Genomic DNA, 21,552 nt, shown 5'->3' on the forward strand with positions numbered 1-21,552 from the left:
CTGTCACTGCTCTCGAGGTCCTCGCTGTGCTCCGCGCGCGCGAGCACTTTCAAAGCTGCCACAGAACCGCAACGGTCGCAGGGCTGTCGAGCTGAAGCGGAGCGGAAGGGCTACACACTTGTAAGTTAACCAGGGACTTTACATTTGAGAAGCTACACACATTTAAAAAGAGTAACTGCCATATGTGGGAACAACGGGAAGTCTTAACCAAAATACTTACCTAGGCTAGCTAGACTTGCAAACATTCAGCGCACCTTAAAACATGGAATGTTTTGTGTGAACGACGGAGGAGCGAATACAAGGAAAGTGAGAAGCTGCCTGGCACAAGCTAGCTGGCTACAACGAGGTTTGAATGTGTCTGGCCGTGTTTTGACTGTAGTTAACAAAAACAGCAGTACAGAGTCTAGACAGCGTGAATTGCCTGCTAGGTAACTAACATTAACGAAAGTTAACGTTAGCTTCGTATACTGCGTGTGGGATGTAGCAAACGTTAGCTGGGTAGCTAGCTATGATTGCCAGTGATGTGGGCAAGTTTACATTAGCAAAGGGCTGCCTCGGCACCACCCTAATTGATACCGGCTGGCCAGTCAGTCTGCTAGCGAACTAACATTTCAATGTTGTGATACCCCTTGTGCCAACGTTACTGGTTATATTGTGTTTTGAATGAATGCTGAAGCCACAGTAATATAAGAATGTTAGCTTATTTTCCGATTTATTGAATATAGTCTCGTGCTAAATAAGTTCAGCTCGCTAGCTAGTCTGTGTTTGAGTAGATCTAACGTTATGTACATAATTAGCTAACGTTAGCATTTGCTTTTTTGATTAACTGCGTTAAGGTTAAATTACGTACTTATCTGTCATTGTCGTACTGGAAAAAGTAACATTACGAGACAGGAAGTCGGTTTGTGTGGCTAAACTTAGCCGACTAGCCTAGCTGGTCAGCCAGCCAAAAATCCTGCTAGCTGACGTTAGCTAGTCAGCAAACTGGCCATCTATCGATGTAACCATGTTCGCTCCCGTGTGATGTTGTTGCCCATCATAACCAAGGCCAGGCTGTCTAACATACGTCCACTGAGTTTACCAGAAACGTAAAATTTACATTTCTACAGCTAGGTCCTAGTTAACAGCAGCTAACCTGCGCATAAGGTAGTTCTTAGGTAGTACTTAGTATTGAGCTCCGAGGTAACAGCGCTACCACGGGCATTTAGTGAGGTTAAGATCATTACCCTACCTTTGGCAATCTACCAAATTCAAACAAATGCTCTCAAACCACTACTTCGCCAGCAGTGCATAACTTGCTAGCTAGTCTAGTTAACAAGATAGCTACCCAAGTTAGATACCTTGCCAGTCTATCTACAGTCTCGCCTGTGTAGTAGCAACAAACACTGAATGATTGTTTAAGAGGGTAAAGTGGGCTAAATGGTCACATCGGTAGGCATTTAGCTGGCAAGATTATATGTGGGTTGAATTACTTATTCAGTATAGAAACAAATACATGATTGCTGATGAATAAAAGCAGACAATTATTTCTGAGTTTTGTTCAGACTATTCGGATTGAAGGGGTGATGGGGAATTGTAGTCCAGTGTCTTAAATAGTTAACTAAAAGAAAATCCATTTTCTTTGCCATGGCGATTTGTGTAGAACGTGTCCTAATAATGTAAGTTCCCTACTAACTAGCAGAACGGTATTTTCTTTGTCAACAAGCATATTGTCATTGCTGTAGGAATCCTGACAAGCATCTCTTGACAATGAAGTAGCGTATCCGACACAAACCTTACTATTCTCAGAGTCTGATTAGCAGGCAAATGGCTTTAACAAGGGAGCAAACTTTCTACCATGTTTTCATTGTTAACTAGATATCCACGCATTTCTGCTGGAGCTCCACGTGCAAAAATGGCCTGTTTTGACGTTTAATCTTGTTTTGTTAAGAGGCCTACTGGCTTCGTTTGTTCTGCTTTCCCCACTTTCTTTCCTCAGAAGATTTGCAGCGGTGATCCCATGACGCACCGCTTTGGTCATATGCGGAGGAACAACATCATTTCGCACAGTCCAAATGATTTAGGTTCGAGGGAAGGACCTGGTTAATGCACATGCTTAACGCGTGTGCCCATTCCAAGCAGCCGCCAGATAACTGTCATGATCGTAGTTAGCGTGTTTCACTGTGTGCGTGAAGGAAATCGTTGCAGCGAACGGTGATTACCAAGCACGTAAGGAAGAGTCACGGTCAATGACGTCATGACCAAGCCCGATCGCAACTCTCCCACCTTTCTGACATGTGCGCGGCCTTCCCAGCCGTGCCGCACTTTAGCCGCTGCTAATCGAATTATGACATACCACAGGGCTTTAATCGTGGATTAAGCTGTTTTAGCTCATGATTTCGCGTTCATGCCAACCACGGCGTTGCGTGCACGAAAACTTAATGAATTGACTGTTAGTTTGTGCAGGACAAAGGACTTAATCATGTAGTCAGTAAAGTGTAACGGGCAGTTATTTATGCAGAGCCAGCCAGCTTTGGCACAAATTATGGAGTGTCATATGTTGCTGAATTCCGAAAGATAGGAGTAAAAACTGAACATTGATTTAATGAGTGGGGACTGTAAGGACTTGAGTAATACAATACTGCTCAGTTGCTGCGACCCATCTCTTGTTGCAGCAGTTGGCGATGATGTTTCTTTATTTACTTCTGCCTGTGTTAGCATGTAGAATCAGAATGGGGAACTTCAGTGGTCCGGGGGTACAGCATGTACTGCCGTTTCTACTTCATGTCTGAAATGTTTAATTAAAGAAGTTAAAATGTCAAAATAAATGAAAACGCACATGAAGTTGAAAAGCAGTTCTGTGCTGGAAGATTTAAAGGGAAAGTGATGTTTTTGTTAACGCAAGTTAGAAGACGGCCCATGTGAAATAACTAGGCTTGAATGCTTTTCAGTTGTATAGCTAGCTAGCTAATATTGGCACCACAAGCATACATGGGAGATAAGTCCAAATTAATGAGTGAGCTTTAGGACATAAAGGTATAAATGCTATTGAGAACCATGAAAATGATCAATTATTGTGTGCCTGTTTAAACAATAAACAGTTGACATCCCTGTCACCCACAGGCAGTCGTTTTCTATGTTACGCCAGCAGGGCTGCGGAGGTTTCAGTCACATCTCCTGTCTCTCCCTCCGCAGTGACGGCATGCTTCGCGTGAGCCGGCCGTGAAGGGAAGGGGCGAGGTGATCGGGCGGAGCCGGGGGCGGGGCCAGCAAGGGGGGGGCCAACCATGCTGGAGGACGGAGACGCCGGGTCGCTGCGGGCGGAGGTGGAGCGCCTGAGCCTGGAGCTCCAGGAGGCCAACGAGGAGAAGCTGCAGGCGGCCCGCTACGGCCTGGCAGTGCTGGAGGAGAGCGCCACGCTCAAGAGCAAGCACAGCCAGCTGGAGGAGGAGCATGAGGCCCTCAAGCAGGAGCTGCAGCAGCTCAAAGAGGTCAGAGACTCCACCCCTCCCCCTCCTCTAACTTTTGGAAGTGCTTCCCATTTCTTCCGCTGTGTTTTGCTCCAGCTGACAGTATCACTCATGCAGTAGCAGCAGGCCCCACAGGTTGTGATGCTGGCTTATAGCCCTCAAGTCCAACCCGGATCAGTAACCCTCTCTCTTTAGCTGGCCTTCTTCTATTTTACATTCTTATGGTTGGAATTACATTCTTGTGGTTAGTGTCTGTGTATTCAAGTTGATTTATGAGCCAAATAAGCCCTCAGAAAAATGAAAGACCCAGTTAGAAATGTTTTAAGTTGTTAGTCATTATTACTGTGACTGAGAATTGGTGTTGTGGAGATGTATTCTGTTCCTCTTGTTGGTGAGTGCCTCTTGGTTCCACTGGACCAGATGATGTCTCTCTGTCTGGCTGTGGTAAATTCAAATGGGCCTCCACTGGTATACCGCGAGTATTCCGTCCGCTCCTCCGGCTCCAGCCCCAGTCAGGCTGTGTTCCTTGCTGGCGCTGAACAACGGGGGTTTATTGGCCTTGTTTACGACCCCCCCCCCCCCTCCCGGCAGAACGGCTGTCCTCAAGAGCACCCACTTGTCACCTTCTGTGTTTGCAAGCCGGAAAAAACAACACGCCGACACCAGAGCCACTCTGTTCCAAATGAAGCATTCCTTTGGGCAAAATCTCTGAGTTGGTCCGTGTTCAGTCAGGAATGATGGCTAATGTTTGCCCCATTGCGACTCAAATCGTTATGAATTGCCACGGTTGTCTGGGGGGGTGGTATACCAGAAAGGGACGTACTAATGGAAAAACAAATTTCTTGCGCCACGCAAAAGAAGGTTGCAAGGGAACTACAGCGCGATGCAGTGGAATGTAATCCCAGTGAGCTTTAATGTACTGCAACACAAATCTCACCAGGGAGAACACTGGCAGAACCATCTGCTGAAAAGTACTTGGTCCAGGGGGGTCACTTTCTGAATAGCTGGGATGCTGGTCTGCATTAGTTTTACTTTGCATGCATGTTACAGAAGAATGAAAACGCATCAGAATGTACTTCCTGTAGAGCTGTTTTGGAGCTGAGGGCACAGGAGCCTAGGTTTTTTCATAATAATAAGCGGTCAGTTTAATCTTGTCTTGAAATCCCTTGCCACTTTAACTGTAATGCTGTAACTAATTTATGAAGTGTGTTTTTTTTTCTTCTTCTTCAAATGTTTATCATTACACTCAGCAGGGGTTGAATTTGTTATGTTGAGTAAGAAGAGAGGGAGTTCCTGCTCAGGTATGGACAAAGTGCAGTGGGCTTAGACTCGCAGAGTCCTAAGAAAAACAATGATTTTCAAGATGCGAAAGCCAGACAGTGTATTGTGCCCCTTGTCAGCGCCATCTGCTTTTAAAACAAGACGGGTGGTGTTGATACTGTATCCGAGAACATGGCCGCCTGCTTTCTTGTGACAGCGCCGCACGCTAATTAAATCGAGCCTGTTTTATTTATGAACTTTTGCACTTGATTTTTTCACAGAATCTGTGACTAGGGAGACTATGACTATTATATATCGTTTTGTGTCGGCTGACTTTCCTTGGAGGGAGTCGCTAGGATTTAACCTCCCTGAACTTAGACACGCTCAGACATGACTCTTGATTACCAGACCAGTCCCACTTTCATTAATAATCTAAAAACAAAACATCTAAAACTAAAAATGGACTTCGCTGCGCACACTGAAAAACAGAATAGCATAGAAAAAAGAAAGTGGATAATCTTAATTCTGTTTGCAGAACGGGACAATAAAGTATTTGTTCAGGCATTGTAATGGGGAGATGTTTGGGAAGGCTTCTGTGGTATGCGGAGATATTTCTGAGATGAACATTTGTGCTAAACAAGTTTCAGAACGAACCAGGCCTTCCTAACAATTGTATATTGAATTGTTGATGGATTATGGAATATTTTCAGAGCTGCATGTCTACAGCAAGCCCTTTGTTTAAGTGCTTGATTAAAAAAAAAAAAGTTTATTTTGTTGTTTTAATTCTTTGTTGACTTTTGTGGGGATAAAAATCTGATGTCTGGTATATTACAGTGCTAAACCCATTCATGCGTGGCTCAGACTTATTGTACTGTCTGACTAATATTCTTAGTTAAGTACGTGAAATAAAATGGGTTTCATTAACTTAGCAGTTAACATACAGTAGGGAATGTTCTAGTACCCTCAGATGTGTCTGCTAGGATTAGAAGATCAAAGGAAGTGGGTCAAGCAAGAATTGGGTGTCTGCAGAGCAGTTTTACCCCACAGACAGTCCCCAGGGCAACAGCTGTTAAACCCTTATTGCACCGACCTGAGGTCAGTCTGTGCCGGGATGGAAAATTCAACAAGGCCGGGAAGAAGCTGTGTTCCGTCTCTTGTTTAAGGTGGTTTTCCCAAGTTCTCTGATTTAAGGTGGTTAGGCTGGCACAATTTGCAACTTGCGAAAGGACAAGTGGGAGGAGTAGTAAAAAATGCAGTTTCTAGGTCACTTTCACATAATGGGCTCTGTAATCGTAGTTTCTGTCCATACAAAAGAGCTGTCCCTCGAGGATCAAGTGTGAAGCAGGATATGCAGGACGCGTGTGTCAAACACAGGAATGGATGGTCTAGTTTGCCAGCAGGGATGATTAGCACGTCACTAGTGCTTTGGTTGAATTCAGATGCCAGTCGGTTCGCTCACAGAGACAAAGTGTTTGTTTTAGGTTAGCTGTTAAAAACATGTAGCTAGAGTAGCTACAATGTTGTAATGAGTAGATATAAACCTTTTCTTCTCTTCAAAGCATGTCATTATTGCCAGTAAGCGCTGTTGGTTGCAATTCATACAGGATATTTGCTTTAATGTGACTTTGTTTTTTGGAAGAAAATAGTTGGTGTCATATTCATACAGTTTTGATTGCTCTCCACACAAGGAAATAGTGGCCATCTTTCTGGCTGCTAGATCAACACAACCAGCATTTCCCTTGCAGTAGCGAAACCGGTTGAACTCGGTCTGCCCAGGTTTATTTCACCCAGTATCCTCTGCACGCAAATGTAAAATTTAAAAAGCACAAGGCAGTGCTGTGCATTAAAGCGCAAATCTCTGAGGGATTTCAAGCATTTATCAAGCAGGCCCCTCGGCTCATTCAGTGCCAGAAAGACGCACCCAATCCTTTCTGCACCTGAATACCCACCACGTATTGGCTGCAGTGGCAAAGGGCCAGGATCTATTTAACCTATTAAATCTGTCCATTGGATCGCTGCAGCAGACATCCGGAATGAAATGAACATGTTCTGATAGCAGGGCTGCTAAAATTACAATTCTGACAGTGACCCAAGTTCTTGGCCTCTCCTCTGTCTCTCCCAGTGTCCACACGGTGTGCTTTTGGCTGCGTGTGTAAGGCAGCGTAATCTCAGGCACACCACCAGAGCAGGCCCAGAGATGTGGGGCATCGCTTTTCCTCTCCCATCTGCGTGGAATGGGAGACGCAGGTATCGGCCCTCTCCCTCACTGCTCCCGCCATAAATTATACAGGAGCTGTTCTCACTCGCTTTTGTCACATGCTCGTGGAATACAAGCTTTTCCTGCTCACAAGGAGGCCGTGGATTTCGACTGCCTGCCACCCATGTGGCAGCAGGTTCAGGAATTTGTAATTATTATCTTTTTTTTTTTTTTAGCTATTTAATGCATCCTTATCTTTGTACCGTGCATATGGAAAAGCTTGCTGTAACTGCATGGCAGCTGCCTGGCCAACAGGCACCTGAGCTTCAGCCTACCAGAATTTGATTAGATTAGATCAGATCAGACCAGGCCGCAGCAGTGGCAGTTTATGCAGGATCCGTCGGGCGCACATTGTCCTGGGGGTCACAGGCTCGCTGACCCATAAACGAGCGTCTTTGTTTCACGCGAGCAACGTCACCGCTGTGACGGCGTTACTTTGAGGGGGCGGGCTTTCACCCTCTCGCAGCTGTTGTCCTTTGTCTTTGTCCGTGAGTTGTGGGTCTAAGCCCCTGTTACTTTACTTAGAGCTCAGCAGCCAGGGATGCGAGCGCAAAGCATTGGTAAGAATAAATACAACAAAAAACTTATTTGTTAAATTGTAAAATATTGGTTAAGGCCATGATACCCGCGGTTAAACAGAGAAGAGGCTTTTGGAGCCAATTGCCTGTGCTAAGAGGAGCAGAGCTCTGACTTGCAATGCTTAATGTCACTCCCAGAATGCCACGAATGCATGATAAACTTCATCAACCCTGTGAAGATGCCCACAGAAGGAGTACAATTCGCAAAGTCTAAATTTATTTTTATAGAACAGACACAAAACAACGGAACCGGTTTTGCCGGCTGTCTGTTCTGACCCTCTCATACTGAAGGAGCTTTCCTGACCAAAAATGAAACCAAACATTTTATTTCTTAATACAACTGAAAATGCTGTGTGCTGCCACCTTCTCATGGCTGCTTAAGTTCAGCGGCGCCCCGCAATGCTACATGCAGTGCTCTGGAACTTGCACGTACTGGCGTCACTTGCCCCTAACTTTCAGCAAGCGGCGTGAACGTCCACGTTTTGACCAATATTTTTGTTTACAGGAAACCCTGGGACACATTACCCAGAATGGTTAGCTGCTGGGGCAGATGAACAGGCTAAACGAATTACAGTGTGGGAGGAGGGGGGATAGCGGCCTGTATAAAAAGGTTAGCGGCGCACGGTGCTGGCGCGCAGACAGGATGAGGATGAAGGCCCCCTCTGTCCGCTCGTCCCCGCAGGCGCTGGCAGACTCGGTGAGCAGCCAGAAGAGAGCGGCGGCGGATGGCGAGAGCAGGGAGGAGAGCCTCCTGCAGGAGACGGCCAGCAAGGAGGCGGCCATGGCGCTGCGCATCGACGAGCTGCAGGGGGAGCTGCGGCAGGCGCGCGTCACGCTGGCCAACGCGCTCGGCGACAACGAACGGCTGGGAGGGCTGTCCGCCCAGCTCAAGAAGGTACGCCCGTACACACAAACACACGCGTATACACATTTCATCACTGTTATAGCTGTTTGTCTTCATTCCACTGCGATGTCCGCTGCTAGTCAGAACATCACTTGGTGTATCTATCAATACCTGCGTAGGTCACGTCCGCCTTAGTTTGTCGTCCTTCACGAAAGCAGAATTGACACTTAAAGACAGTCTTAGCATTGAGACTGAAAGCGTTAATATATAGGCCTGATGATGACATGAGTTTAATCCTAAAACTGCGTAGTTAATGCATTGAATCATTAACGTGATGCTAGAATAAACATTTGGTTGAGAGCGTCCTACATGACACATGCAGAATAAAATGAATTTTGAGTGTACTATCGTGTTACTTGTTATTGTTATTGGAAAGGTTCATTATTAGCAAAGTGTATTACTGTTACAATCATGGTATTTTGAGTGGATGCTGCTGAGTTAAAGCAATAACAGCAAAACAAGACTCTCTTGGAGCCTGCGGTCCCTCCATCCCGCAGTCGAAAGGTGCAGGTCTCAAAGCTCAGTCTGCGGCGTGCAGAGACTGAGACGTGGCCGACTGTGATTGGATGCCTCGGGGTGTTTCCGTTCCCGTGGTGAAGGGGACTGCTGTGTGCCCGCCGTCCTCGCCCCGCCAGCTGTGGCAGAACCACCTCCTGGCAGAGTGCAGCCGGTTTCAGAGCGTGAGGGGGGGGGGCTGCCCTTTTTCCAGTTTCATATGTGCTCAGCGCCTCCGACCCATCTCTTGTTGGTTTAGAGAAGGCGAAGATTAAATGGACCCAACCTCTGCTGATCCAAAGCTGAAGTTCACTCCCATGAGTTTGGCGTCTGTTCCTTTCTCTCTTTTTTTGAGCTTCTGCAAATGACTTTATGGAAGATGAATTATTCAGTTCTGGAGTGGCAGCCATTGTGGTAATGCAGCCATTGAAGTCAGTAGTTCAAAGTCAGACTCCATCCTTTCATCCTGCTATGTAATATGTGAAGTACAACATGGCTTCTGTTCCACAGGGTGTTTTGTTTTCTTCTTGTTGTAATGTCTGGGGCATTATACACCACCCCTTTTTCCCTCCTCCTCACCCTTGTTTGTTTATTTATTTTCAAGTTGTGCAGCTCAGGAATTTCTGTCCTGTCACTGGGTGAATCTTACCCAATCAGAAATAAAGCAGTCACCTCACATCCCAGTCCACAGGCCCATAAGAGTCGCATGCTCTGAGTAGTTCTGTCACAGAAACGCAACACAACTATTGCCATTGTCATTTTGACATGCGAGAATACTAACCTTTGGGAAACATTAAATACCCTTATTCTGTTACAGTGCTCCCACACCAAATGTTCTGTCTCATTTTAAGGTTGGCCTTTTATTTAATGTGTCTTAAATTTCTTTCTTTATACAGCAACCATAAAATCCATGGGATGTGCATATACTGCTAAAACTATCACCCTCCTACTAACACCCCCCCCCCCCCCCTGAAATTTCCTCTCAGGAGTGTGAAAGTCTGGAGCTGGAGAAGGGGCACCTGAGGGAAGAGATTAAGGAGTATAAGGTGCGAGAGATGCGGCAGCTACAGGACAACAGCGAGCTGGAGGAGGAGAACATCTCGCTGCAGAAACAGGTCTCCACGCTGAAGGAGAACCAGGTCAGACGCCGCCTCCCGGGCCTTGTCAAGGCACCTCCTTTTGCTGTCCCTTGCAAAAATCCTCAATTCCTAATGTCCTAACTAAATTTCAAGCAGTACTTCAAACACATTTTCTGTTTTATCACCCACTTGCTTAAACTTAAACCTGCCTTATTTCCCCTGAAACCAGCTCTCCTCTTTTTAAATTGGCATTGGCAGGATGGTTTTGAAATCGGGTTAACAAAATTCAAAAGTGTGAATAATAGAAGTTCATTTTTGAAATTCTGAGGTATCTAAAAATTGCCATTATTGCCTTAGTGCAATATTCCAAGACAGAAGTGGTCTTAGGGAGCTTACTATGTGAAATATTTTCTTATAATTATGATTTGCAGTAGAGAATGGCCATTTGAATTAACTAGCTGTCTATGCATGCAGCAGTGAGATCCTCATTTCCTGTAACCTTTTGTCATCTGCGTACATCACCCTGAACGGTAATGAAGGAAAAGTGATAGGGTTTGCTGTCTGGTGTCTCTCTAGATATAGATGACTCACTATGTGGCAGGAATGAATGGCTAATGAGTAAGAGGAGGCTGCTAGCGGGCCTGTGGGCCTTTAGGCATTGTGTTTTCAGTGGGTGTTGCTGTGTTATCGTGTTGGCCCTGTCAGAAGGAGCGGTTTCTTCATTATCCCACACTGCACGAAAAGCTTTTTTCCCTGCGAAATTGCAGGTCGCCAAAACATAATGTTATGTGTGTTGACCGATTTTGAACGTTAAGGATTATGCGGCTAATCTTTCACTGTAAATCATGAGGTGACTCATTTAAATTTAATGTACTTAAACCTAATTTGCACCACCCTCTCTGAGAAAATCACAAGAGTTTACACAAGTATTTTGCACCCTGCTTATGTGATTCTGACAGCATTATTGTTGACCATGCCACTCTATAGTGTAACTTAACAATGTGTAAAAATGTTTAAGGTGTGCATTTGCACATTGTTACAAAGTATTCAAGCCAAACAAAATCAAAGTAAGGATATCAATCAGATAAATCTGTGCTTGTTTAATGTCTGAGGGTTTAATGTGAATCCTGATGATTCCTGTAAATAGTAACTGCCCTTGTTTGTGAAAGGAGCTGAGTTGTTGTTGGTGTCTCATGACTGTTTTCCTCAGCAGTCCAATGAACACAAGCCTTTTTGTTTTGGTGCAACCTTTTCTGAGTGGCAACAATAGCTACTCTCAAGAAGAAATGACAATGGACAATCGGAGAGCGTTTTGTTTACCCAGGTCACGCATAAACCAAATTTCCAGCTTAGCAGTCCCAGCCCCACCGATTCCTCCCATGACTTGCAAATTGGATAAACCCTCACATGTTTGAAATTCTTAAAGCAGGAGTGAGTTAAGCGAAGTAAGGTGTAATCAGATATCACCAATGAGAGGACAGGAATGTCAGAGCATCGTGCTTTTAGTGCTTCTAATTTGAAAGAATCTTGTTCAGAAGGCGGAGTTCTTGCAACCTGAAAGAACTGCTGTGCTCTAGCAATGCCACAGCAAAGTTCTGTGCCCAAACAAGTAGGCTTTTTCTGCTGTTGCGTGTCTGTGGGTGGTTATGGCTAACATTAGTGTCGTCCCTGTGTCCCCTTCTGTCTCTGCCCCCTCTGCCGCGCTCTCCTGCCATGGTGGTGGCGTTCCCAGGTGGAGTTCGAGGCCGTGAAGCTGGAGCTGACCCACAAGGAGGAGGAGCAGGAACTGCTCCGGGCCCAGCTGGAGGAGGCCGGCCGGCTGCGGGAGATCGCGGAGCGGCAGCTGGAAGAGGCACTGGAGGCCCTGAAGGAGGAGCGTGAGCAGAAGAACAGCCTGAGGAGGGAGCTCTCCTCCATGGCAGCCAACCCCTTCTGCTCGGCCTCCAATCTGGAGCTCCACCTGGACCAGCTGGAGGAGAGCCAGGACGAAGGGCGGGGCGAGGACCAGGACAGCGGCTACACCCCCGGCTCGGGGAACCACCCGCTCAACTCCAAGGCCAACGGGCACCAACGCTCCTCCACCCCCCGTAACAGCGACCTGTTCCTGCGGCCCCCCGCCCCGGGCCTGGTGTCAGACCTGCTGAGCGAGCTCCACCTCTCTGACAGCCAGAAGCTGAAGCAGCAGCTGGTGCAGGTACCGGATCCGCCTCCGATAGAGCCCACAGCCAATCCCAGAGCACAAACCACGAATGAACCAATCAGGGTCCTCTCTTCTGCAACCATTGATAGTTCAGAATCAGTGACGCATTCATATTTTTAAATTGGCAGGAATGCATTACCCTAATTCTGGAAGTGGTTTCTATCTTGGTCTTTCAGGAGGTCAAAATCCTTGTCTGCCTAATTGCCACTGTCTCTGTTCCTAGTGCTCCTCTGATGCGTTCTTAATAGCTACAAGGGTTTCTACAGACTGATCAAAAGGCAACGCACCCTCATCTGTTCATACTTTCTATGTGGCACACGCTAGTTGGATGATGTAGGCGGCTTGTGTACCGTAAACGCATATCTTTACCTGCTTGGACACATAGCTAAAAATGTGGAATTTATGCCAATAAATACTTTTGAATTTTAACACGCAATTTTGAATCCAAATAAACCAGTTTTGCTCTTATGGCGTTTGAGAACTGTCTCTTTGCCAGTGTTTAGTGCATCTCTGAGTGAAATGTATCTTTAAGTATCAAGATTGGCAACATTTCCGATTTTAAAAGCAGAAATCATGTTCTTTTCTGCAGTAGCATAGCTGAGTTTGATTTGTGTGCTTTTTGGTTAAAGAGAAGGGTAAATGAAATTACTTGAATTTCCAATATCCATCTGTATCTAACAGTATACTGTTTGTGTCATACATGGATAATGTTTCATTTGCCACTATTAGTTCTGAAGATGTGAGTAATGTTGTGTTGCATTTCATACATTTGCATGTTAAATGTCAAATGTAAAAAGTCAGCTGTAATACAATACATGATACTGTTGTGCCAGATGCTTCACATAGAGTAAATATTCTGACTGTTTAAAGTGAAGGGCTGATAGCTGGTAAATGCATTGGCACACTGTCATAAATATGTCAATGCATAGTTCACATCACAGTAAAGAAGGGGCTCCCTCCGTGCTCCACTAATTTCAGTATTGGTCACCTGAAGAAAATTCTCTTGATAAACCCAACTCCAAAGTGATGACCAAGTAGTGCCTCTATTTAATTACTCTCGGTATCAAGATTTCCTTAAAAAAATCCCTAAACCTCCGATTTTTTGTCAGTCTTGTTTTCCAAAGCTATGTCTTTTTTGGTATTGATTGTATGACTGTACAAATGCATGTAAGCGTTTGCCTAGATAGACTGTATGGTTTTTAAGTACTCAGACGGAGGATTTAGAGAGCCTGCCATGAGTCAGATGCCTCTGTGTGTATCACAGTTTGATTTAAATTGTGGTGGCTCTTCCGGGTTTGGTTTTTTTTTTTTTTTTTTTTTTTTTGTTCTCAGTTGGCTTAGGTGTGGCATCACTGACTGTCTGCTAAGCAAAGCAGCTTCCTGTTTAAGTCAGCCGAGTCACCACATCCTGTGCTAAATGTCATTTCCCCTCAGCGAGGGCATCTGTCACTGAATTACAAAGATTGCATTTCATCAGCACCAGCTCGAAACTAGGAATCATGATAGCCATCTTTACCTTGATAACAACATGCTCTGCCAGTGGCCTGTGGCATAGCAGTCAGTTAACGATGCAGATGATGTCATCATTCTATTTTCTGCATGTGAATTCATAATTCAGGAGTTCTACACAAATCCATGTTTTATAAGGCACTTTATGCAACCTCTGCCTACAGTAGATGTTGCGACTGGAGTTCATTTACTGGCATTCATAAAAGCTGCAATTTATTTCATAGGGTTACGCACACATTCGCTGCCTTAAGTGCTTCTGAACATGAATAATTTACATTGGTTGGCTTGCTTTTTGTACATAGATGTTTTAATATGCTACCTGTTTTCTGTCATGTGAAGATGACAGTATTGAAGCTGTTGGAACAGCATTTAGAGGTTATGTTTATGACCTTTTCCTTGATTGCTCTTGCTCTCATGATTGCTCTTTTGTTATGCCTAAGTGGGGATTACCTCTGTTTACCTAAACTCCAAATGCATTGATGTGTGTTGGTAATATTAACACACTGATCACTGTAGTAACGGCATGTCTGCGTCCCCCAGGCGGAGATGGACAAGGCCACCCTGGCCACCACAGTGCAGGACCTGCAGAGGCAGCTGGCGCTCTCCAGGGAGGCCCTGACTGAGCAGCAGGCGAAGACGGGGAGGCTCGCGCAGCAGCTGGAAACGCTGCAGGGCCGCAGGTGCGCTCCCCCCCAGCGGGGGGCGCTCGAAAACGGGGACGGCTACTACGAGGTGGACGTGACCGGCGCCGAAGTCCTGGAGTGCCGGATGCGCGCCGCCGGCGAGGAGGTGGTGCAGCTGAGGGAGGAGTTGAAGCAGGCGGGGGAGCGTTACGCCGCCCTGGAGGGCCGCTACCGCCAGGAGAAGGAGCGCTGGAGGGGCGAGGCGCAGGAGCTGGCCGAGAAGATCCGCCAGTGCATCAAGTCGAGCCGGCAGGACCAGGAGCGCATCACCGAGCTGGAGAAGGAGATCGGCGCCACCCGGAAGGTGGCCACCGACTCGGAGGGCCACCTGACCGTGGCCCAGGAGGAGCTGCTGGCCTTCTCCGAGGAGCTGGCCAACCTCTACCACCACATCTGCATGTGCAACAACCTCACGCCCAACCGGGTGACGCTGGACTACTACCGGGCGGGCACGCGGGGCCAGCACCCGGGGCCCCTGCGCAAGCGGCGCTCCTCGGACCTCCTGGGGAAGATGCTGCACGGGCAGGAGGCGGACAGCGGGGGCAGCACGGGGGGCAGCGGGGACTCCTCGCCCGTCAGCGCCGGGGTCAGCAGCTGCCCCGGATCCCCCACGCTCGACTTCAGGGACCCCACCAACGTGCGCAACCTGGTGGCCGTCATCCGCTGCCAGATGAAGCATCTCCAGGTACGCAAGGACCTCTTTGTGGAATCTTTGTGTAATGAAGCATATGGTGCAGGAGGACTAGGCACAGTAGCACTTATAAGCATGCTGTGCCTCAGTGCCAACTTCAGGGATGAGATGCTCAGCAGTGATGTAGGATGTAGATTGGGCAGAGTTGGTTGTCAGGTGTCCTTTTTCAGCTGGTATCATGTTCAGTGAAGGGCGTGGGATTTTATCTGATATTTAGGTCGTCATTTTACCAGTTGTTACATGCCCTAAGTCCCCCAGCCTGAGAGGGTACTCAAGATGTGTCTGTTTGGTACATCTCTTCATCAAGATAAAAAATCTGTTTTTACCATTGCCCAGAAATAAAACATGTTTAACAGGATTGTAAATCTATGTATAAAATGATTTTTCCCTGCCCATAGAACTTTTAAGAAGCTTGGCACACACTGTTTGGGAAAGGATGTTTGTAAAACTTCACAGTCCAAGTGCCAGAAGCTGTCTTTATGTCTCGCTTGACTGTCGGTTTTTGCTGGGGTATTTGGGTCATGTGTGGCGTCTCGGCTTAATCAGTGCTTGTTTTTGTTGCTTTGACCTACTTCTCCCTCTTAACTTGCAATTATTTTACACAAAATGCAGTTTAGATAGTGCTCCATCCCTCACTAATGTACATGAGTGCCGTGTGATGTAATGTGAATATCCGATAATGCAGGCGGCAGTCGACCTGTGCAGGCAGAGGGGGACTCTGCCCTCCCCGTCCGGCCGGGGTGCCCCAGACACCGAGCGGGACACAGACGCACTGCTGGAGGAGGTGCTGAAGCTCAAGTCCCTGCTGAGCACCAAGAGAGAGCAGATCGCAACTCTCAGGACTGTCCTGAAGGCCAACAAACAGGTACCCCGCCACCACCACCACCACCGTGAAGGCACCTCCTGTATTGCAAGAACTGGAATATGGCACCTGAAGTGCCGGACTCCATGACAGATAATCATTATTGATATTATTATGATATTATTATTGCCGTCAATAACAGTGTCACCGTTGTTATTTTCTAGAAGGTTGTTCTGTTGTGACCAGGGTTTATGTAATTCACTTTGGTTTGATTGATGGCTGAGCAGTGGACAGAACACTCCAGCAGTGTGGATTTAAAGCTGCTCTGCACATGGCTTTAAAAATACATGTTGTAAAATTACTGCCTCAGCCTCTGCGTGAGGGATAGGGATAGGAGGGAAAGGGCTAGAGGGAAGTCTATTACGAGAACATATAGAAACCTCCGACAACAGTGTATATTGTGTTATCTGTGCAAAGGCTGTAGAGTGTCAGTATAGTAGTATATATTATACAGAACATAATTTGTACAGTTATGAGAGGTGAGTGCATTTAAAGTGATTTTTTTTTCCCTTCAGTTATTCAGTTTTTCCTCTAATCAGATCAGCATCCAGTAGTCTTATTGATTTATGGTTGTCGTAATGAAGTCATAATGAATTATAATCAGCTCAAATGAGCCATTTAATTAGAATTCAGATTATGAATTTTATGAATGCTTGCACATGTGAGCAGTGGGACAAACAATCAGCCTGTTACAGGGACATCTGCACTCAGCCACACTTTTCTCAGTGAGTCCAGTGCAGTTGTTTCGTATCTGAATCATGTGACCACGTGTTGTTTGAATGATTAGGATCTCGCATCTGACTGTTTGTATGTCCTAATGTAGCGTCCTGTTCTTTGATCAACTGTCACAGAACTGTGATCACCTCAGATTTGGGTTCTACTTCCTGCTTAGTATGCCTTCTCAGTGGAGCCAAGCAGGCAAGCAGTGCAGTAAATTGATTGTCTCGCTGTCAATGATAGTGGGGTCTGAATGCGAGCTGGCCCCAACCTACAGAGGTCTGCAGTGGCACCCTTAATGAGTCTGTGAGTCTTCCACATGAGCCAGAGCGCGTTTGACCCGCTTCTGTCAAAAAAAATTACAGGGAGTTTTCAACACTTTCATGTTAATCAGCCAGCTTGGTGTGCTGCCTCTGAGGCCTACGGAAGGAGTACTTGGTGGGCTTCACACATAGGTTGGCTAGGCACTGTGGCTCAAGCTAAAGAAAATCCAAAATGATGTCCTAATGATTAATCATGCCTCATTCGTCATGCCTTGATTGGTTTATAATCAAAGTTAAACCAGAAATCTTTAACCCAAGGAGTGAAATGCAACAGAATACATACTTGATGTATTCTGGTGTATATTCAGTATTCCTCTGCTGCTGGCAAAAGGAAAGGAACAAAGGGAAAACTACGGCGTCTGCCTGTTTTAGCTCCTCATCGAAAAACAAGTAGACAATCCCAGCATGTGAAACCGACAAGAAATGTATTGGTCAAACTATAGTTCGCCTACTTGTTTTTCCACAAAGGAATGAAACCAGTGCATCGAACTGTCGCTAAAGCCCACATCTTGCGTATTATTATGAAAACAAACAATGCTTACAGTAAATGGAACAATTAAAGTACCTCTGGCTGTGTTTATCATCTCGGCATGGTTGTTGGGTTTGTTGTACTTGTGCTTTTAAGTCAGTTTTTCAGCTGGTGATTATAAATTTGATAAATTTGCTAAATATCCTGTTATCCCAATCGTTGGGTTTTTTTTTTTTTTTTGTTTGTTTTTTGAGATTTGGCTGCTCTTGTTCATAGTAAAATAATACTTCCATAGTGTTATTTTGGAAAATAAGAATGCGTGAGATTTATTTGGTTTAAAAAAAAAAAAATTGCATAACTTCCAGGTTTCTGTAATGCCTCACACGGTGTCCAGTAAAATGTTACAGCTGATGCCGTACCAATTCCAAACCCAGCGTAGCGCTGTTGCTGGTATAATTAAAGCACATAACAGGATATGTTGTCCAGTGTATGAGTTAGTCCCAGAGGCTACATGGATAACATTCTGTACAGTGATTGGGACAGCTTGACAGGGTTGGAAATTGCGCAGTGGGAAAAGGAACCAATTTTGAGAGCTGGAGCAGAAGCTGTGAATTTTTACCAAAAGAAAACATTCTGTTGAAAACTCACATGGACGAACACAAACTGGACACACCGAAATGAGTGGCTGTTGCTGCTGGTGACTCTGAGTCTGTGTAGAAGGCTGTCCTCTCTCAGATACCTAAACCAGGAGCAGCAGGAACTGGATCTCATCCTGCAGGAGGCCCAGAGTGCCATTACCACAAGAAATGCAGGCGTATTCAATTACCATGCCGGAAAGGACTCAGAAAAAGAGAGAGTGCCCCAAATAAACCAGTTGCTTGGGTCTCCTGCATTTCAAAGTCTACCCTTAGAGGTTGGTGTGTGTTTCCATCGATTGCATGTGTTTTAAGTCCCCTACTTCCTGATTGTTGGTTTCCTGTGATGATTTCCTGCGGTCTTTGCTGAGTCAACATCACCAAGTTTCAGTGCAGGTTGTTAGTGAACATTATGTGCCTGCCACTCCATCAAATGTACCAAGTCATACGTTGCGCATGGACCGTTTACTATTTTATACCCTCTCTGCTTATTAATGTAGTCAGTGGTATTTTATATAATGAGCAAGCCAGTGAAAAGATCTGTGCTACTTTTCTCATGTGTTCCCATCTCAGTGCTTAAGACCAAAGAAAAGTTTTCTGGGATTTTCCCAGTCAATCAACAGTCAACAACAGGGTAATTATGACATCCCAGAGGAAACCAGAGTATGGCTGGTTAAAACCTGCTTTGCAGACCTCAGTTCACCTTTAAAAGAAAATGAAGGGTGGGGGTAGTTAGCACTGTTTGATTAAAGAACAGAGACTCAACCTTGAAAGAAGAGCATTTACTGTTTCAGTCATAAAATGAACTTTGTGATGTGGTTGAGTGTTTTTATTTTTGACATCATAACAAAGTCTGGAGCCCCCAATAGTCTAGCTGAATAGATATCTGAGGCCAAAGTCATGCAACTATGGATTTATGATATGCCTGGTTGTTGCATTGAACCTCTGCACCAGAACTGTGCTGCTGACCCAGTTTGTTGGCGGGTTGGGCTGCCATTCCACTTGAATGCATTCCTACTCTGTAAGGGTGGAAATCGCCTAGCGACAAGACGGAAATAGCACCAAGCTATGCGATAGTGCAGGGCGGGAAAAGTCGCACAGGGACGGCAGGGGAGGTGTAGGGGGACACCCCTGACCACAGAGGAATGCAGCAGTATCATTTAAACCCTGTGTAAATCGACCGTCGATGTGGAAGACGTGAGGATCGGAAAGGCTCGTGTGGCATTGAGTGACATTTCCGCAGCAATGTGACAGCAATGTCACATTGAGTGACATTTCCGCAGATGTGGCCCCTATCATACCTGGCAGGGGTCAGGAAAACCTTGAGAGGATACCTTCTGTTTCACTGACTCCTTAACTTGTTTTTGTCTTTGTGGTTTAATTGCCAAAACTGAAGCACGGAAGTATTTTTTGACTGTCATGCTTATGACTGCATATCTATCTGAGGCTATTCACCTAACCACTGCAGAACATACTAGTCTTGATATTTCAGTTCTTCATATGTTATGGTCTTGTTAGTGTCTCCTGAGGCGACACAATCTGACCAAACAACATTGGCAGAAAACCTTTGGAATAGTTTAGAAACCTCAGTCATTTGAGAGCCATAGAAAACTGTTCTTTTCACCATGTAAGGTACCAGGATGATTGGTCACATTTCCTAGATTTTTCTGTTCTTGGTGCAACTATGAAAACTTGGCAGTCATGTTTATTTTGTGACAAAGAAATTCAGGAATGTGAGCTATGTCTTCAGCGCTCGACATGTTCTCCCAGAGACAGTGCCATGTAAACATGTTCTAGGACCATCATAAGCACAGCAGTATTTCCATGTTTTGTCCCCTCTGTTACCACAGACTCTCCCTCTTGGCTGTAACAGGTTGTTCCTGGTTGGCTGAGGTTGAACTAATCATACTGTCTGCAGTAATTTGGATGATATCCTTTGCCATTTCCAGCTCCTCAAATGGAGTATGTTAAATGCCTCATCTGTGCCTTTGTCTATAATCTAGGGCTAACTACTGTAGCATCATCATGATGTTCATATTGGAGAGATTGTCACCATTAAACAATGACAGTACCTGATCAACGCTGAGAAGCGTTTTCTCTGAGAAGTCAGAGAAAAAAAAATCCATTGTATCCTGGAACAAGAGCTTATTGAGCACAGCAGAAGGGACCAGAGGATCTCTGTGCACATGTATGTAATATTGTACATTTCACAACCAGAATATATAAAAAACAAAAACCACAAGTGTCAATCTCTGGAAAACAGGGAATTATTCCCTGACCCGTAACAAAAAGGTAATCGTGTAAAAATCCTGGAAAATATTTCAGTACAAAAATACTACACTCACAATGCAAATAATAAAAAAAATGGCAGTGAATTTGTAGTCTCTTACTGGTTTGGGAGACAGTAGGCAGTGGCAGTGACTATAGAAAGCTCTACTTGCTGTTTTGCACCCATGTAAAGGCATGCCTTTCGGAATGAAAAACGCACCTGGAATTTCACAAAGATTGATCAGGTGACGGCGAGTCTGAGAAACTGCGTCACCAGTATTTTCCTTCTCAGACCCCTTTACCTAACCTTATAAAACAATCAGTCAGGTGCTGTTGAATAGAACAGTCTGCTAGGATTTACTAAGCTGAACGCCAAACTGTCTGGTGAGCTAGTGTTGGCTGCTCCCAAATTAATAAACCCTTTTAAATTGGCCGTTTGCACCGTAATGTGGGTGTAGAAAACAAGCCTGTCGCATACTTCTCTGAGAAGCTTAACAAACGTGAGTGAGATTACTGTACTTCACCACTGAAAAATGAAAACTTGAATTCTGTTCAGCTGTCTGGCATGTGAAGCAGGTGATTTTACGGTTTACAGTGATCACAACCTAGTATATTCTCAGGAATAATTCAAAGAACAAGTGCCTGTTGTAGATCAGAAGGTTGTGACAGAGCATCTGTGGTCATGGTGATTTCATGTGGTCATGGTCGTGTGGTCTTTTTCCTGGTCATGAAAGAACATGATGACGTTGGCTTTTGGTTTTGGTTTAGTCGCATATAAGGTCACATGATGCTGATTCTGGAGTCCAGGACTGGAGGTATTTGGCAGTAGGACTTGTTAGGACTTGTTTGTTCACTGGGTTTCTGTTATGATCTGTCAGTAGTCACCTTTGCACCTACTGAGACTCTGGCCAGACAGAGGAAGCTGAATATTTTTGTTTTGGACTGCTGTTGTGCACACATACCGTGCATGCTGAAGGGAAAATGGTAATCACTCAACAGTGAGATGAGCTGTAGATGGCCCTGTTTTTGTTGTTTTGTAAATTCTAACTTAACTTTCATGCTGGTGATCATTAACCAGTGTTCAGCTGGATTTGGATGGATTGTAATTTGAACCATTAATTTTATGTTCTGTCCAGATGAGTACATATAATTTATAAATTTACATATATTTAT

The 21,552-nt window shown here is 45.3% G+C and overlaps 1 protein-coding gene across 1 annotated transcript in view; it reads left to right on the top strand.

Annotated features, from left to right (window-relative positions):
- Nucleotides 1-21,552, top strand: part of zgc:162200 (uncharacterized protein LOC558638 homolog) — a 27,976-nt gene continuing 6,424 nt past the window's right edge. Inside the window, exons 1-7 of the mRNA XM_036530405.1 lie at nucleotides 1-120; nucleotides 3,175-3,470; nucleotides 8,227-8,439; nucleotides 9,930-10,082; nucleotides 11,755-12,216; nucleotides 14,272-15,099; nucleotides 15,791-15,970. Coding sequence (XP_036386298.1) covers nucleotides 3,267-3,470; nucleotides 8,227-8,439; nucleotides 9,930-10,082; nucleotides 11,755-12,216; nucleotides 14,272-15,099; nucleotides 15,791-15,970 — 2,040 coding nt within the window. The 5' untranslated portion in view covers nucleotides 1-120; nucleotides 3,175-3,266. The remainder of the gene's footprint in view (nucleotides 121-3,174; nucleotides 3,471-8,226; nucleotides 8,440-9,929; nucleotides 10,083-11,754; nucleotides 12,217-14,271; nucleotides 15,100-15,790; nucleotides 15,971-21,552) is intronic.

The sequence above is a fragment of the Megalops cyprinoides genome, chromosome 6 (genome assembly GCF_013368585.1).
Source record: "Megalops cyprinoides isolate fMegCyp1 chromosome 6, fMegCyp1.pri, whole genome shotgun sequence".
Classification (NCBI taxonomy): Eukaryota; Metazoa; Chordata; class Actinopteri; order Elopiformes; family Megalopidae; genus Megalops; species Megalops cyprinoides.